Source organism: Rhyacophila brunnea, unplaced genomic scaffold, assembly GCF_057557595.1.
Source record: "Rhyacophila brunnea isolate RB1 unplaced genomic scaffold, BYU_Rbru_1.0 scaffold_17, whole genome shotgun sequence".
NCBI classification, from domain to species: domain Eukaryota; kingdom Metazoa; phylum Arthropoda; class Insecta; order Trichoptera; family Rhyacophilidae; genus Rhyacophila; species Rhyacophila brunnea.
In genome coordinates this window covers 16,253,158-16,272,112 of record NW_028232827.1, presented here as the reverse complement: position 1 = coordinate 16,272,112, position 18,955 = coordinate 16,253,158, and the positions used below count along the sequence as shown (strand labels likewise).

At 35.6% G+C, this 18,955-nt stretch overlaps 4 protein-coding genes across 5 annotated transcripts in view; 1 reads left to right on the top strand and 3 right to left on the bottom strand.

The window, feature by feature from the left end:
* LOC147073764 (putative ATP-dependent DNA helicase HFM1) overlaps window positions 1-4,740 on the bottom strand; it is a 118,872-nt gene extending 114,132 nt beyond the window's left edge. The window contains exons 1-2 of the mRNA XM_085944679.1: window positions 4,414-4,740; window positions 868-948 (exon numbers count right to left, since the gene is read on the bottom strand). Of these exons, the coding sequence (XP_085800805.1) occupies window positions 868-948; window positions 4,414-4,591 (259 nt within the window). The 5' untranslated portion in view covers window positions 4,592-4,740. The remainder of the gene's footprint in view (window positions 1-867; window positions 949-4,413) is intronic.
* Window positions 1,046-4,325, bottom strand: LOC147073765 (bifunctional 3'-5' exonuclease/ATP-dependent helicase WRN-like). The gene has a single exon (XM_085944332.1). It carries the CDS (start codon window positions 4,153-4,155, stop codon window positions 2,323-2,325), a length of 1,833 nt encoding a protein of 610 aa, XP_085800458.1. The 5' UTR covers window positions 4,156-4,325; the 3' UTR covers window positions 1,046-2,322.
* A 188-nt stretch (window positions 4,741-4,928) lies between the features above and the next one.
* LOC147073763 (uncharacterized) lies at window positions 4,929-10,947 on the top strand. 2 transcript variants are annotated; one of them, XM_085944911.1, is made up of 5 exons: window positions 4,929-5,021; window positions 5,122-5,413; window positions 7,589-8,158; window positions 8,493-8,555; window positions 9,048-10,946. In XM_085944911.1, the coding sequence occupies exons 1-4, from the start codon at window positions 5,014-5,016 to the stop codon at window positions 8,526-8,528; spliced, it is 906 nt and encodes a 301-aa protein (XP_085801037.1). In that variant the 5' UTR covers window positions 4,929-5,013; the 3' UTR covers window positions 8,529-8,555; window positions 9,048-10,946. The 2 variants fall into 2 exon arrangements, with proteins under 2 accessions (XP_085801037.1, XP_085801036.1); XM_085944910.1 differs by lacking the exon at window positions 8,493-8,555 and having other exon boundaries at window positions 9,048-10,947.
* A 524-nt stretch (window positions 10,948-11,471) lies between these two features.
* geminin (geminin DNA replication inhibitor) lies at window positions 11,472-18,640 on the bottom strand. Its single transcript, XM_085944913.1, has 5 exons — window positions 18,437-18,640; window positions 18,215-18,339; window positions 17,759-17,914; window positions 16,434-16,560; window positions 11,472-12,591 (listed from the first exon to the last, which is right to left on the bottom strand). The coding sequence occupies exons 1-5, from the start codon at window positions 18,491-18,493 to the stop codon at window positions 12,478-12,480; spliced, it is 579 nt and encodes a 192-aa protein (XP_085801039.1). The 5' UTR covers window positions 18,494-18,640; the 3' UTR covers window positions 11,472-12,477.
* Window positions 18,641-18,955: the final 315 nt, after the last annotated feature.

The window sequence follows — 18,955 nt, the reverse complement described above, 5'->3', positions numbered from 1 at the left end:
TTTGACTTTAAAGGCATAGGTCACAAATTTGAATCCTGCATTCAGTAAAATTCACACAATGTGTGTTTGATCCATCAATTGGGCAAATGGCGAACAACCATTCCTCTTAAAAAAGTCTGTCAACTTAGGCTCCACTCTAACCCTAACAGGTGCATTTTAGGCAAAGATGTCGCTTCACCTTCAGCGAATTTGTCTCCCACAAACACAATCCTTTTCGTAATTGTGATTTTTAAAGGGTTGGTTGAATATAGCACCCATAATGATAAATATTTTAGTGTATTTTATATAGAATGATTATCATCACCTCGTTGATCAATTGTATTAATTTTTTGTTTGAAAATATTACATAACTTTGAGACCATAAATGCATTAAATAAATAAAATAATTTATATCTACAATATTTTTTCATACAATTGAACATTCCCAATTAGACAAGCACAATTTTCCATTTTCATTTTAAATAATAATTATAGCCTAAATTTAGTAGTTTAAATTTCATTTTCCCAACAATGACCAAATCAGAGTTATCGGTACAAGTCGGTTATCCTGGATACAGCGGCAAACACATTTTGACAATAGCCGATATACTGGATTATTTGTTAGGATAACCTAACCTAACCTAACTTAACCTAAACTAACCCAAACTAATAAATAATCCAGTATATCGGCTATTTTCAAAATGTGTTTGCCACTGTATCCAGGATAAACGTATAGAACTGAGTTATCTAGTTGTTGTATTGAGGTGACAATATCATTATGGTTCATTTCATTTAGCATGATATAATACTAAACTCTTCAACCTATCCAATAATACTAAGCGTAACTAGAAAAGTAGGAAGAAGAAATCAGAGAATAAAAAATTATACCTGTATAGAGGACATCGTCAAACACAATAGATTGTATTTTGTTGAAGTATGAATATTGAAAAATATGGCGATATTTCGGTGCTGTGAGTGTTTTGTAAGGAAAGTAATTTAGGCTTTATTGGAATACATCGGAAGGTGGGCTTTGTGTATGATATAATCGAAACAAACAATAATAAATTGATATTTATTTTAATACTGAAAAATATGTTAAAGAAATAATTTGTAGATTTGCTTAATTTCACTGGGAAACAAGTCAACAGAGATTGCATTTATACCCCTTATGACCAAAGAAATGTATCTCATTTTTCTCTACCTTACAGGAGACACCAAACACAAGAAAATTTACATTCCACCGACATTAACGAGAAAGTGTTTTCAGGAAATACTCATTGAAGTATATTAATCCGTTGATTTTTTTGATGTCTCTTTGTCACGAAACGTAAGATTATATTATTTTCTGTCCAGTACCATGGGTAACTTAAAATCGCTAAAACTTGAGATATGTTTCTTTGGTCTTAAGGGGGAATTACAGATCAGTTAATCGCAAAACATCGTTTAACTATTTTACAGTCAATGTAAAATTTATATAATCGCAAAAACACTTCGGTAGAAATTAAATTACATACTTATTATGTAACATCTACATTATAATGTTATAACTAACTAATTGGCATTGTATTAATTCTACAATAAAATCTATCAGTGCATGTCAAACCTAACCAATGAAATACTTATTGATGAATAAAAACAGAATTACAACAAATTATACCAGTCTGCTTAAATCAACAGCCTCTATATAAAAAAAAATACATGAATGACAACATGAGCATATTTAAATATTGTCGAAAACCATTAACATTATAACTAAGTACTTACATACCTTTTTTTCGATTTGCCATTTTAATTGTTCATCAATTGTTATAAAGAATTAAAAAATACTAGATTGAATTATGTAATTTAGATTGTAACGCCCACGGTGGCCATACGGCATAAGCGTTGGACTACCATGCCGTGGGTCCCAGGTTCGAATCCTGGGTCTGGCAAGTACACATATTATTTTTCAATATGTGTGTGAGTCAGGGTATGGACCTAATAGGTTGAGCAAGTGGCTGACATCCATTTCTCGTAAAAAAAAAAAATCTGTTAATACAAACCTCTACTCTGTGGAGGCCCATATGATCCTACTAGGATCGGACATGGTCGAAAAAAAAAAAAAAAATTTTGTGTATTCCAATATGACTACATTTCGTCTGAATAAAATATTGTCAAAAATTACTTGGCTGTCAACAACTTACGTCAAAATAGCTACTCTTCAAAAAAAACTATACAAACGTAAGCAATATACGGCACATCTTGTTCAAATGTTTTGCTTGATTACTAATAATTATAACAAGTTATTGTATTTACATATTATAAAAAAAAGATTAATAGTCGACTGCAAGTAATATAACTTATTCATTTCAACAATTCTATTACATCTTTAGTCATTCTAACTGTAATAGGAGAGACAACACGTTTAATATTGTTTTTCAACCAAGTTTCACCCTTTTTATCCAGTACTATTTTAATATATAACGCTGAACCGACTAGTTTCGAGTTAAGTTTGATATAACTTTCCATTTCCAAAAGTTGAGCGATATTCTTCCACCATTCCTCGCTTTTAGCGGCCCCTGCACCGTACATAGGATGCTTTCTATAAGGGTCAACCTTTTTCGACTTGGATCCGAGGAGAAGTAAAATTATTGTATTGACGCCAAACGTCCGAGGATGAAAACTCTTAATAGCTCCCATAAACAATTTAGCGTCCGCCGAATAGTCATGAATCTGATCTGGAACGTTACGTAATTTCAAAATTTTATTATTATCGCAATTATCACAGCAGTGATCTTGGTTCACGATATTAATAGCCATTGTTTTATCAAAGTAAGATCTAATAAACTGCTTTCGACACGTTACTAATGATACGTATCGCTTCATGGCGATTCCTGACGGTATTTCTTCATGGCCCTGTCGAAATTCTGTTTTTTGCGAATGTATATAACGGTGAACTATGAAATCGGATAGTGAATAATATAGAACACAAAGAGCAGGTCTTCCATCTCTTCCGGCCCGACCCGCCTCTTGATAATAGCCTTCTAAAGAAATTGACGTGCCGTAATGAATCACGATTCTTACGTTAGCTTTGTCTATGCCCATCCCAAACGCTGTTGTGGCAACGATGACTTTCAACTTATCATTCATAAAGTCATCCATAATAGTCTTTCGCTTAACATTATCAAGACCAGCATGGTACGGCCGACATGATATTCCCATTGATTCTAAAATATTGGCGATTCTTTCAGTGTTTTTCCTGGTGAGGCAGTATATAATCACAGATCCTTCTTCGATGTTATATTTCTTTCTGATTTCAGAGAGAACGTTAGATATATCGCCGTATGGTTCTTTTGTCATCTTTTTAACTATCAAACGAAGATTTGATAGGTCATATCTGGTGCAGAGTATTTGAGGATATTTCATCTTCAGCGATGTTACAATTCCGTCTCTTTCTTTGTCCGTGGCGGTAGCCGTGAGAGCCATAATGGGTGTTGTCGGCAAAACTTTCCGAAGGTTCGAAAGACCGCCGTACGCCAGTCTGAAGTCTTTGCCCCATTTTAAAATACAATGCGCTTCATCTATTGCTAATAGAGTAATGTCAAGCATGTAGTTTAGTTTTCTTAATAAATACAACCCATAATCTGATAATGCAGCTTCTGGAGTTAGATATAATACTCGATAATGTCCTTGTAAAAGTTTTTGAATGACTTCACTCTTATTAGCTTGGGCGGATCCAATGAAACAAGCGGATATATTGCGTTTTTCCAAAGATTTCACTTGATCTTGCATTAGAGAAATTAACGGTGACACAACAATGGATAATCCATTTGTATAAATGGCTGGATATTGGTAGCAGAGAGATTTCCCATAGCCGGTGGGCATTATGACACAGTTGTCCCGTTTTTCGTTCAGAATAGAACTGATCACCGTCCATTGCAGTGGTTTGAAATTCTGGATTCCAAAATTTTCATTTAAAACCGACAGATGCCTCTTCGACGGATAATCGCTGCACGTTGCCTCCACTTTATTTTGATTCGAAACAACTGATTCATCACACTGGTCGAAGTCTTTAAAGTCCAAAGCGAGCTTTAAGGGTTCCGCTGTTAAATAAGTTCGCCTTCTTGCCATGCTATTCGATAATATGAATCGTTGACATAACCTGCCATAGCAAAACTTCAAAAGTTCTATATTCATTTTTCAATAACATTTCAAATAAAAGACAGATTAAATATTGTGAAATTCTGCAGATAAGGGTCTAAATGATCGATGAACACCAAAGAATTTATAAATGAGAGCTCAAAAACAATAATAAAAACTGTTTTGACAGCTAGTGCACGCGCGTATGTTAAAAATTGAAACAAATATTATTCGCAATTCGCGCGTCAAGCCGTCAAAATAAATGGTTAATTTGGTAGGTACCTAGATGTGGTAAAATTAGTTTCAAAAGGATACAAATTTCTTCAATGGATCTAAGGTCACCCATGCTTCCTGCATATTTTTCTGGGGGCTGATTATTAATCTCAGTATTATTTGTCGTCCAAATTTGAGCGAAATCTTCATTCTCCCCAAATGACATAGGGCTTGAATCATTTGATGGAAAACCAGGAAAACTGCTATTTGAATTATTCATTTTGAGCAATATAGAAAAATATCCGATTCTTAGTGCACCCACAATATATTTCTACTTATATAATTAATTTCTGCTTAATAAATATGTATCTTTCAAGGAGATGAATATCACAATCATCCTCAAATGTAAACATAAACGTATGGAACATGTATGGAATAACAAAAGTTCGTTTGTTTCAAAATTTATTGGCGGCGGAGTTTTTTTATAAATTAAATGGGGATCAAATATATTCTTTGTTTGTCAATGAAGTGGTGGAGTGCCATAGTTTAGTCATAGACAAAAAACCCGAGTTTTTAATATATTATTTTCACTGTTATTTTGGTAATGGCAATTAGCCACTATTGTGACTTTTGAAGACGTCAAAATACTGAGTATTGTAAATAAATGAAATTATACAAAACTTTTACGTTAAACACACTGTTATGGAAAGGTTATTGATTGAAATTTTGTCTTACTAATACATATTACTTTCTACAATATAAATTAAATCAATTTCCGCATGAATCAATATTTTTTTTATATTTTTTCAGCGACTTTTCCTCATCGTCTTTCGACGATTCCGTGTATGACGACCTCGAAAAGATTGCCGAGCAGGCTTTAGTTGCTCGAAATTTGGATTATGGGGCCCTTTGTGAGAAGTGCCGTCATATTCACTCATCATTTTTATTTTACCGAAGCACTCATACCGACCAAATTTCCGAATTGTGCTCGAAAATTTTCGTGACCTTAATTCGAAGAATCGGTGGTACCAGAGAGAATGGGTTTACTCCTGGCTGGAAAGACCTAGGATATCACCTAGGCATCTTAGCAGAAGAAATTAACGTTAGTACTTTTCATGTGTTATTCATTATTTTGCAAAGATTCTTAATGTTAGTTACTTACCTACTTATCTATTTTGACATTTATTAAAATATAGATATTGGTTGGCAGTTGTCACCTATTTGTCAATATGCGTATTTGTATCCCTTGCACGAACTAGCCCAAAACTTGCAGCAAAAGTTTTGATTTACCTCTATTTTTGTTATAACTGTGTATAATTGATGGCATAGAAGGATTCAATCAAATCACCCATTATCGTAATATCAAAATATCCACGTTACTTGGCTTAAAAATAAAAAAATTGAAATAGACATTCCTGCTCACACATATGGATTGACCTTTATTATAACTCTTTGACTAGGATTGTAATACCGAATGAAAATATCAATACCGGTAATCATTAGAATGAATAGAAAAAACAGAAGTATGTATCAATCTATGAAAATCTTTTTAAAATGTTAATATTTTATGGTGAAAATCTAATATACCTACATTTATTATATTGACCTTTAAAAATATGTACAGATAACAATATTATAGAACTGCTGGTTTTTCAAAAATTTTGAATTTATTGATAATTTAAACTGAAATATGCTCTCAAAAAAGCTAGTCCATCGAGTGGATTCTTGATCTTATCTTCGTGCAAATAAGTCCAGCTGCCGGAAAAGCCATCTCAGATTCAACGCTTGTTAGACGTACAGTCATCAAATAATAATTGTAGTATAGATCAGTACCGAAAGAGTGGAGGGAGGCCGTGGAGATCCGATGTAAATAGTACGAGGGTGGGTCAATAATTCCATAGAAAAAAGCATTAAAACAGTTTTTATTTTTGTATTTTTTTTTATTTCTCAACATAATCTCCTTGGAGCTCAATACACTTGGTTAGACGTTTCTCAATTTTTTTTAAACCGTCAGAAAAATAAGTTTTCGGAAGGTCCTCAAAATAAGCATTTGTCCGATCGATGACTTCTTCATTTGAAAAAAAACGTTGTCCACTTAGCCATTTTTTTAAGTTTGGGAAAAGGAAAAAGTCACTGGGGGCTAAATCTGGCGAATACGGTGGGTGGTCGACCAATTCGAACTTCAATTCTTCAATTTTAGCCATTGATCGTAAACATGTGTGAACACGGGCATTGTCCTGATGAAAGAGGATTTTTTTCCTGTTTAAATGAGGCCGTTTTTCTTCAATTTTGTTTTTTAGCTGGTCCAATAAAGATGCATAATAATCCCCTGTTATTGTTTTTCCTTTTTCCAAATAGTCAACGAAAATAATTCCACGTGCATCCCAAAATACAGTAACCATAACCTTACCAGCTGATTTTACGGTTTTTGCCTTCTTTGGACATGGTTCGCCTTTCGCAATCCACTGCTTTGACTGTTCTTTCGTCTCGGGAGTATAGTGGTGTATCCATGTTTCATCTACAGTCACAAAGCGACGAAAAAATTCATCCGGATTGCGTTGCATGAGCGACAACAGGGCTTTAGAGGCCACCACCCTATTGCGTTTATTGTCGACTGTGAGCAAACGCGGCACCCATCTTGCAGAAATTTTTTTCATGCCCAATTTGTCATGTAAAATAGAAATGACGCTACCTTTTGAGATCCCTGTAACCTCAATTATCTCATTCAACTTTAATCTTCGGTCACTTAACACCATATCGTGGATTTTATTGATCATTTCTGGTGTAGTCACCTCTACAGGACGTCCTGAGCGTGGTTCATCCTTTGTTGATGTACGACCACGTTTAAATTCATTTAACCAGTTATAAATAGTTGCAAGTGAAGGAGCAGATATGCCGTGAACTAAATCCAACTCATTTTTTATTTCCTTTGCTGTTAACCCTTTTATATTAAAATGTTTAATAACAGCTCTAAACTCAATTTTCTCCATTTTTGTAAACAAACAAATTTTTTTTTTAAATGTACGAGAAACACACAACAACCCGACCAATCTGATTGAAACTTCGCAGCATACTGAATCGGTAGTGCCGCTGCATGAAAACAAACCGCTTACAGTACTAGTCGCGCCACCTGTCGGCTTTTCTAAGGACTTATTGACCCACCCTCGTACATACTCAACTGTCGGCTATTTAGAATTCTACCTTATTTTTTTTGCTATTACTATATTTTTTCTTAAAACATGTTTTGCTGTGTGTTAATTTTGATTTACTTTTCCAGTATATCGATAATTCCATAAGAAAATGCCCAACAGAGACTGTATTAAGAGTATTCATTCAGAATGACAATGCCACATTCGACAAGCTTATCACAGCACTTCAAAAATTGGATAGGCTCGACGTATTGGAAGGAATCTGTAATCATGTGGAGATTCTTGCGAATATATTAAACCATAAGCAAAACAATGAACAAGACTTAGGTTATTACTCGATCAACAGTAACGACGATAAAGAGTTTAAAATCATACAGCCGAAATATGTCAGTAATGTTCTTCCGGAAGTTCTACAATATCAAAGACGCGCTGAAAAGCCAGACAATGATAAGGAAACAAACTCTTTTAGCGATGATAGTGCGTTTAAAGATGATAACACGTCAGATTTTCATCTGCTGAAGAAGCCGGCAGTCTTGCTTACATATGCAGAAGATGGAAGATATGTAGCAAGCAGAATATCTGACAAATATGGAAATGTAGAATTTGGCGGTAGAAGAATAAATTTTATATGTCTGGAGAATGAGAAGTCGAATGTCTTGATGAATCCTGATGTGTATATAAGACAGTATTTTGAAGAGGTAATTTATATCTATTATTATTAATTTTAAACAATACATACCCAACTTATTACAATAAGGATTCAAGCAAAGATGTTAAAGAAAAACCATTGTCTATGGCAGTGATTTAAAACCTTAGTTTGTATGGCGGAATCCTTGAAGCATTCGTAAAATTTCGCAGAACCCTACCTAGTTGGTCCAGAAGGGAAAATTATAAAATTCAATCAAAATGCTACCTACGTATGTAAAATAATCAACCAATAAGTATAATGTGAGACTAATGGTTGTTTGTTATTGTAATATATTTTTGGGTTGTTACTGCATGTTTTTCCTTCTTCTTTCCTCAACGTTCCAGGCTCGTTGCAAGTTGCTCGTACTGCAGGGTGTATGAATGAAAATTTCGTTCCAACTATAATATGTAAGTATATAAACTTTCATTTGGTTCATGGAAAACCGCCATTATTGTAGGTTCATACTTTATTTGACCATGTTTGATCCTAAGAAGACCATATGGACCTCCACAGAGTGGAGGTTTGTGTTAACAGATTTTTGTTTTTACGAGAAATGAATGTTAGCGACTTGCTCAGCCTGTTAGATCCATACTCAAGACTCCAAACACACATTGAAAAACAATATGTCTATTTGCCAGACCCAGCATTCGAACCTGGAACCTCAGTAGGATACTAGTGCTTTCATATTACGAGAAGATACAGCTATAATCAAAATATCTTTATAATCATCATCATCATCAGCCTGAATCCATCCACTGCTGGATGAAGGCCTCTTCAAGCTGCTTCCACTTCTCTCAGTCCTGTGCGTTGCGCTGCCACGTATTTCCGGAGAACTTTATCATTTCATCGATCCAGCGGCCTCTATTATATTAATGTGAAAACATGTTTACTTCTTGCAGGTGGACTATGTTATTCCTATCGTAACAAAGGGCTATATTGACATTGTCAAATCTCCGAAAATGTTGGAGTCCAGCAGCTTGGATAATGTAGACTGCACTTACGCCAGATTTGTCTACACTTTGATGTCAATGGAATATATTAACGGCACGGGTTGTTTAAATAAAAAAGTGAGAACTGTTTTACCCCAGGACGTCAACAAACAACATCTTTCGGAACTGTATAAGTTTCCCATTCTCTCAGTGTGGACTTGGGAGAATCAGTTTGATAAATTAATGAATGCTTTATATAAATAATTCAAACCTAGTTCAGACCAACATTATCTTTAATTATAACATTATTTATAACAGTTTATATACAATGTTCATTGAACTGATGTATTTTGGTCTGAACGATAAAGCAGTGGTGAAGGGTGGAGGTAGGCTGTTAAGATCTGACATAAATAGAGCATATTAAACTTTGTCAGTCATACTTATTTGTTTTTATTGAACTAAGAATACAATTTGAAGGTGGTGCTGGTTAGTTTTAAAAATTCAATTAAACCCAGCCTAAACCAAACTATAATCGTTAAGGTATGCTATGGGCGATCCGACAAAAATAGTGCATATTTTTCAGTCATATTTATTCGTTTTCATTGAATTAAGAACACATAGTATTACAGATGGTGTGGATTAGTTTTTTAAATTTCATTAAGCCCTGCCTACCCAAACCACAGTCAATTAAAAGTATTCTTCTATCTATAAAATATTTTAAATTATGTATTATGTTATTTAACGGGCAACGACCTGGGGCCTTGTCAGCGTTATTTCTGCAATGTAAAAATCAGCAAGTCATTTAATTATCGCATCTACAATCAACATAATATTCTACAGGCGCGACACACTTCGATGGGGTTCGACTACGTCTGGTTTGGTCATCAAAACTCCTCGAAGTTGCAACAATGCAGCGGTCTGCAGATTTCCCAATTGCAAACCACATCAATAATGACTTTCGCGTTGATGGGTTATCTCATTCAGTTCTGTAATCTTAGTATCAGTCAAATCTTAGTCTCTATCAGTCCACGCAGCATCTCTTCCACCGAGCCTCAGACCAACGCACTCTCTCGATGTGCCTCGCCCATATGCATTCTCTCACCGTGCCTGGGACTCAAGCATCATTTCCACCGAGCCTCGGACCGCTAACATAAGTCCTGTATCATGTACCAACTGTATACCGTTCTATCAGCAATAAACTCTCGCTCCTCCATTCATCTGGACAACCTCCAATCCGACTTTCATCTCTATACCTTCACCTCTAAAGCGGTCTTGTCCTTTTACGAGACTCCAAAATATAGATAAGCGAATAATTTTTTCATTAATTATTATGGCTGTCGGGCTTAATTAAATTTTAAAAACTAACAAACACTATCTACTCATTGTAGTCTTCTTCTTCGGCTATATCCATCCCTTGGCTGGAGCATATGGACACCACGCGGCGCCTCCAAGAATCCCTGTCGCTAGCCAGTTTTATTGCGTATGGTACGCGTAGGCTTTTTGTGTACGGCATCCTGTAGTTCTGCCGTACACACTTTAGATAGGAATAGGATATAGGAACGCCGGAATCCAATTGACCTGAAGAACCGGCATGCCAGGTTAAGGTTCTCTTGTCATTCGCAGCACGCCGCCGAGCCAGGTAAAACCTCACCTCTTCACTCTTAGCGATAAGTAGTTTTTTGTAGTCTTAGTTCAATGAAAACAATTAATGTTGGACTGACAAAGTTTAGTGTACACTTTTTATGTTGGATCTTAACAGTCTACCACTACCCTTTACCACCGCTATACAGTATAATATTATGTGTAAAAACTGCAAAATATGACAGCAGTGAATTTTAATAATTGATTAAAAAAAGTTTTTAAACACCTACTTATTCATTATTTTTCGTGTTAGAAGTTCAATAATTACAGAATGACGCTTCAAGTTGACTAAGGCAATACCATTTTCCTCAAATTATCAAAACATTGGTCCATGACTGACTAACGGTCAGGCTCTGACTCATGTAGTTTTGACACATGAACATCGCACGTCTATTAATTGGTCACACTGGTGGATGTTTTAATTTGACACATTGACTCAAAACAGCTGTCAAAATATTTACCTCAAAACGATATATTATTTATTCATCCATATACTATTTACGATAGGATATTATTAATTGGGAAACACTGAGCAGAGAATATTAAAAGAAAAAATTATTCTACTTTTTAACAATATAAAAATGATGAAGAAAATAATGGCAAAGTATTGCAAGTATTCAATACAGGGTCGGCAGATATTTTTTTTGAAGGGCCAAATAAAATGTTTTAGGCTCTGCGAGTCCAGAGATAATTTCGAAGGATATTTTTGACTGTACAGTGTACATTTGTGTATGAATAATAATAAGACACCAGGAAAAATAAGTATTCAAGCAATATATTTAACTTCACACTTCAATATAAATATAAAATATCAGTTTTATGTTCAATATACATATTTACTTATTTTTCTCATTTGCTTGCCTTCATAATAATGATGGATTATAAGTAAATATATGAGTTGTATTGCATTTAGAATATTGAAGACAGTCAAGATATATTTAAAAAATATGACATTTTTTTAGCATGAAGTGAGTGGGTGATCTTTGGTTTGAAATTAACTTAAATAAATACCAAAGAATTATTGTGACACTTAAATTTGAAACATCCTGTCTTTTAATAACCCAAACAAAATATATAAAATTATTTTTTTAAAGTAGGTTATATATTAATCTAAAAAGTCTTATGAATTACAAATTAATATCATTCTTTGAAGCCAAATTATCACAAGTACAAAGCTGCAAGCGCACTTACTTTAAGCCAAATGAAAATATATATTATCATTTTTAGTAACCGTGAGCTAGTTCGTAGTCAATAAAATCACTTGCAGGAAGGAGTATGTTTCAAATGATTTATGGAATAATTATTGGCCACTAAGTAACTGTCCTTTTATCAGTCTGCGCATCTATTCTATACACTGCTATCGAGGGTAGTTTTTCATATTTTTGTATCAAAGTATTATAATTATTACAATAAGTTGTAATTGTTACAATAAGAACCATGTTTTAATAGCACCTCTCTTGACTGTGCTAACTTTTAGAGTGAGATAGACAGTTTTCGGCTAACTTGTAACAATATAATACCTCAATACAAACGTGATAAAACTACCTTCGATAACCACCGATAGCAGTCTTGTGTATAGAGTAGACGTGCTGAAATGTTTTATAGTACTGTAAACTGTTGCTGTATTAATAATTATTATTCAAGAGGATAGCAATATTTAATTAACAGATTGATGTATCTTATTGGCACGAAATACTTACTATCACTTATGACAATTTGGCTGTATGATAAGAATAATATGTACGTAAGTATGTATAAATTAATCGTCTTCTTCTTCACTATCGGCAGCGGTGGTTGCTGATTCGTCGACTACGCTAGAGGTACTGGCTTCCGCCAAATCAATTCCGGATTCTTCTTGCTCTCCGACTATCTCCTGCAAATGTGGAGAATATGTGTTTGTAGTACATAACAAATGAGTATATTGGATAACAATTACATAACTTTTCGGTAGTGTGATTTTTATAATGGTCTTTGTCTCGATTTACAGGGCATCGCGGCAAACTATTTATTTTAAGGGCATATACAAAATCCATAAAAACCGAGTATCATTTTCCTTTTTATAAATAAGCTAGCATGACAAACTCAGCTATTGACAGTGTCACCTCCGAAAGGGGGGGGGGGTAGGTATTTGCGCTGGACCCCCCTGATGATGTAATGTCATGTCAAGTCACGGTGGTATCGTCTGCTTCTTTCGGGGACATGTTTGTGTTGATTGACAACGCGGAAGTACAGGCGAAAACAGGGCGTTTATTGTTCGGAATATAAATACAATAAAGTACAGCGTACAAAATATTTAACAAAAATATTAAAAAAAAAAAATAATTAAATTTAAAATGGCAGTGACGCCGGGAGCGCGGCGCCACAGCCGACGTCTGCAGAGACCAAAACCCGAATGACCCTAATAGGGGCTGGTAGGGCAGAGTAGGTAGTAATCATACCCAACAAACAATTCACAATTTTATTATTCTATCTCTGAAAAATGACAAAAACAGTCTCTGGCATATGTACCTGGCTTGTAAGTAGGTACCTCAGGTCTCATATTTCAGACCTTTTCTAGGTACATGCTTTGGAAAGGGGCTGTGAATTTCTTGGAATTATTACTACCTTCTGCATTTCTTTGCTTGTTAGCTACATATTTTGAAATATTTGAACTAGGTACAAATACATATTTTTTTAAAGTAATCTCAAATCAGATATTCTAGGTGCTAGGTACATTGTATGGCTGGGAACTTTGCTTCCAATATTGGTCAAAATTGGATGAAATAATGTAGGTAATAATATTTAAAAAAATGATATTAATAATTATTACTATTTGCTTACGGGCTAGAAATTTGCCTCGCAGTCGATCTGTTCATGTTTGCATGAATCAGCCCAATGATGATTCAGGCCTCCTGGCCTTGGATCCTCTGAGGATGCCATGGTTTAGGCGGTATCAAGCGACCTCTCTGGGAAAGGCCCTGAACCGTAATTGGGCCGATTAAGATCGACCACGATTCAAAGTTTTTAGCGTGTGTAACTGGACAATGCGGCGGCTTGATATGTGGGTGGTTGCATCTCCTGCGTTAAAGGATCGAAGCCCCTCCGAACCGTCGGTGGCCGGTCAAACTGGGAATACAGCACTTTGACGCCTCGCGGTCAGTGACTCCACAGTTTTCCGGACCTACCGTAAGGATGCTGAGAGAGGAGGGCGTCGCGCCCAGCCTGTCTTAACGCCGGTCCGAAGATCGAACGACACTTCACCCAGATGCATACCACGCGACCACTTTTTGATTGCTTGCTTGCCATGCCTCCAGTTACACACACTGACAGGCAATTTTACATGAAAAAAAACTATGCTAACACGTAATTGACACAGGCTAAAGTTTTTTTACACAGGCTTAGGTTACTAGGTATAAACTGACGCTAAAATGTTGTATATTTAAACTGTCTTTACACCACATTCAAACACAAACACTATTTGAAACTGCCTAACCTATGACGCTATGCTACGGCTGGTTGAGGATGCTGCTAGGCTGCTCGCTTTGCTGCTGGAGGCTGCTTTTCTCTGCTGAAGAAGGCTGCTTGGCTCTTCCGAAGTGTGGTAGATGACGCGCCGGTGGCATCGACTACGCACTTTGGTGTCCCGTGTCTGGGCCAGGGCTGATTCCAAGGCTCGCAGACAGTTGGAGCCAGGAACTTCCTCGACGTATCCGTCCGTGGGCCAGGGTCGACTGATGATACAGCTGGTCGGGGAAACATCGAGAGTCCTTGGTTTTGAAATGGTCTGGCGTGCTGTTATTCGGCAGCATCCTCGTGCGTGATTACCGATGATGCGCGATGAGTCGGCCGGCGATAGTTTCCTAACTGCGGCGGATCCATGAGAGGCGGCATCTTGAAGGCTTGATGATTCTGCTTGCTTGCAAGTTGAGCGCCACCAGAGGTCAAGCCTCTGGACGCTGTACTATCTCCCACAATTCCACACGCTGCTCTCTTTTCCGGTTGTCAATCAATCGCTTCTCAGGGCTTGGATTCGGGCGAAAGAAATTCCGCCTACCTCCTAATCGTAGACGATCACGATCAGAAGGCGTATGCCCCACGCCTTGGGGGGCCAAATGTCACCTCCGAAAGGGGGGGGGGTAGGTATTTGCGCTGGACCCCCCTGATGATGTAATGTCATGTCAAGTCACGGTGGTATCGTCTGCTTCTTTCGGGGACATGTTTGTGTTGATTGACAACGCGGAAGTACAGGCGAAAACAGGGCGTTTATTGTTCGGAATATAAATACAATAAAGTACAGCGTACAAAATATTTAACAAAAATATTAAAAAAAAAAAATAATTAAATTTAAAATGGCAGTGACGCCGGGAGCGCGGCGCCACAGCCGACGTCCGCAGAGACCAAAACCCGAATGACCCTTATAGGGGCTGGTAGGGCAGAGTAGGTAGTAATCATACCCAACAAACAATTCACAATTTTATTATTCTATCTCTGAAAAATGACAAAAACAGCCTCTGGCATATGTACCTGGCTTGTAAGTAGGTACCTCAGGTCTCATATTTCAGACCTTTTCTAGGTACATGCTTTGGAAAGGGGCTGTGAATTTCTTGGAATTATTACTACCTTCTGCATTTCTTTGCTTGTTAGCTACATATTTTGAAATATTTGAACTAGGTACAAATACATATTTTTTTAAAGTAATCTCAAATCAGATATTCTAGGTGCTAGGTACATTGTATGGCTGGGAACTTTGCTTCCAATATTGGTCAAAATTGGATGAAATAATGTAGGTAATAATATTAAAAAAAATGATATTAATAATTATTACTATTTGCTTACGGGCTAGAAATTTGCCTCGCAGTCGATCTGTTCATGTTTGCATGAATCAGCCCAATGATGATTCAGGCCTCCTGGCCTTGGATCCTCTGAGGATGCCATGGTTTAGGCGGTATCAACAGTCATACAGTAATACCCCGTCTTAATATGAAATTCACAATAAATCTAAATTTTTGTGAAAATTCGTAAGGTCTATTTATAATGATGAATAATTTTACAAAATTAGAACAAAAAGTTTTTTTTTTTTTAAATTCTAAGTACCTACTGTTTTTTGGCATACATTTTGTATTTCGTAAATTGACTTTTTTTTCGATTTTTGTCCTGTCGATTTGGAATTAACAGGGTTTACTATAATATATTTAATACATACATAATAATATGTAGTTTTTTTTCCATAGACGGTTTTGAGACGTCATGTGTAATTTTCACAACTTTAATTGATTTTAAAACTTTACCCACCGCGAAAACTATGCAAAGTAGGTATACCAAGCAACGTTATCCATAATTTTCCTATTCTGTGTGCGGATCATATTACATTCATCCAACGAGTAAATTTTGGAGAAAAAAATGTGCACCATATTTTTGTGTAAATAAATTAACTCATCAAATTAATATTATGTTGGGAAAGAAAACACCTACTTATATTATAGCAGTTATTATTATTTTGATGTGAATTGTATGATACTATAGTAGTATGTTTTTACATCTTTACAAGGCAAAAATGTGAAGACTATAATATAAAGACCTTGTGAAAAATGAGCCTGCAAAGAGTGTAGAGCATTTCGTGTGTGGTTCATCTCTGCATGCGGAGGTTCGAAACATTTAAGAAAACGTTGATGTCAAGTACCTAAATAGGCAACCTGTATTTTCTTCACTTCCCCCCATTTTATAATATGTACTTACTCTCAAAACTTCTGCTAAACTGTTGGCTTCCTCCAGCATTTCCTTGCAGATTCGATTCTCCTCTTCTAGTTTCAGAACCTTTTCATGAAGCTCTCGATTTTCTTCCAATGCTTCGCTCAAAGCCACCCTAGAATTAAAAAGATAATTTAAAATTTAACGATTCAATAACTTTCTCTATCAATTAACAAGAGGCAGTAGCCCCTTCAGCCTGCTAGCTAAGTTGAACAAAAACCTGTTGTGAAATTAATGTGAACTGAATTTAAAGTCATCGCTGTTTTCTCTCTCATTATTTTAATGCTGGCGCAAACCAAAGAGATAGAAGCCTACAAAATTGAAAAATTAGTTTGATAAGCCAAATTAACCACAATGTGTAAATGAGAAAAATTATGAGCCAAATCATTGCTCTTGAATTAATAAACTTTAGACAGAAACATAGAAGCCATCATACAAAGTGGTCCAAAACTAAATCTTCATTTGGCTCTCCTGAAGTAGATATCGTCGCCGTAGATGTCAAGGGAGCCAAGCCACAAATTTGGCGAAAATGAGTAAGTACACAAAGCATTTTAAGATCATCAAAGATGCAGTGGTCAATGGATTTAAACCACAAAACTCTTTTGACTACATTTTTTGTACATTTCAATATTCAGTGGTCAAGAGATATACATAACACACATAACTTCTAAGATATTATTTTTTTTAGTTATTTGTACAAAATAATAAAAAGATAACACCACAAAGTATATTCTATGTTGAAAGTTTCACCGTTATATCTTTAAAAACAAAAAAGTGCAATAAAAAAATGTTACTTTTCTTTGTCACACAAAAGCTTTGAGTGCCTGTTTCTCAGCAATATGATTTTGTGGACTGGCTCCCTTGACATCTACGGCGACGATATATTAATAGTATTTCCTTTTTCTTTGCGGTCACAGAAATATCCATCGAAATTCTTTGTTTCTGGGACGACATGAAGTTGTAGTTTTACAATTACAATATGATTGGAATGGAGGCAAAACCATCATACTCGAAAATCTGAACTATAGACGTATCTTTATGTCATGGCTATTACAAATTCGCCTGGTATTTCATGTACATATTCCACCCAACCCCCGCTTCCAACCTTTACACTATATACAATGACATGAAAGCACAGCCATGACATATTGTTTATAGAATATGATGCGAGTATTATTATGACATTAATCAAATTCATTTAAGGTAACTAACTGGTCAGGAGTGTCACAGTTCAGACAATTATGAAACAAGACGGAGATCACTATTGTTGGAAACAAACAGGAAGACTAAAAAGTAATGATTATTTTTCTTACCCCCTCTTTTCAGCGAGGACTTGCCAATAATTCTCAGAAGGACCTGCATCGCTGGTTAGATCTTCAGCTTTTATTTTGCTGTCCAATCCGGCCTGCACGGTCTTGTCATTGCCTGGCAACCTTTTACGCTTTGAATCAATCTGCTTGTTGATTTCGCTGAAAAAAATACAATATGTTAGCATAAAATAAAATGACACAATCCATAGTAACCAACGTAGGGTAACTAACTAAGGCAAAATATCAAATATCCATTGAAATCACACTCGTTACATTATAATCAGATTACTCCATTACTTTGGCAGGTACTTTTTACACATTCACTGAACTTATTAGCAAATTTTGTAGATGAATAAATTTGTTATCTAAATTAGTTTGATTGCATTGGCATGTCAATACCTACATTGGAAGATGAAAATAAGCATCGTTATTACTAACAATAGGTTAACTTAAACTTACGTCTTGACATCTTTCACCATGGGCTTTTTGTTTGCGGAAAGGGCAGGACGCCCGGTCAAATTCTCTTTATCGGTGGCGATGTTCTGTACAGTCTTCAAGCTTTTTCTTGTAGTTCTTTGATTCATCTGGAATAAATTGTAATATGGCAATTATAGCAATGGTAATGAATGAATATCAATAATAACAAACGTTAGTATCATCCAACATAACCTCTTCACCTACCATCTGTTCGGTTGAAGTTGTGCGTATTATAACCTGTCTTGGGGCCTTTCGCTCCATCGTTTGAGTTGAAGAATAAAATCGAATTGTCAGTGTCAGTAATTTTTCACAAACTAATTGAGAAGACACGGGTATATTCCAATCCGATAACAAACGTTTAACGGTGAAATACAAATAATGACAGCGGCTAAAATGTTTTCCCGCTATATTCGATGCAAGATGCACTGCTACCACTTTACAGATATTGAGATATTATCTATGGCGACGACTAATTTATTGTCTATTTTTAGTTTTACGTTTAACTATTTTGTAGGTGAAGAGACAGATGTCGTTTAATTATTATCAGCTAACTGACATAGAAAAAGTGTAAAAATATTTATCTAAAAATAAATATCATTATAACATGAGAAAAAATTAAAGATGTCATATACCTACTATCCCCTTTCAGTAAAAAATATGTTTTTATCAAGGCCTGAACAAAAACGATGCATGAGTGCGAGTGAGAAAGTATTCGGCACCCCT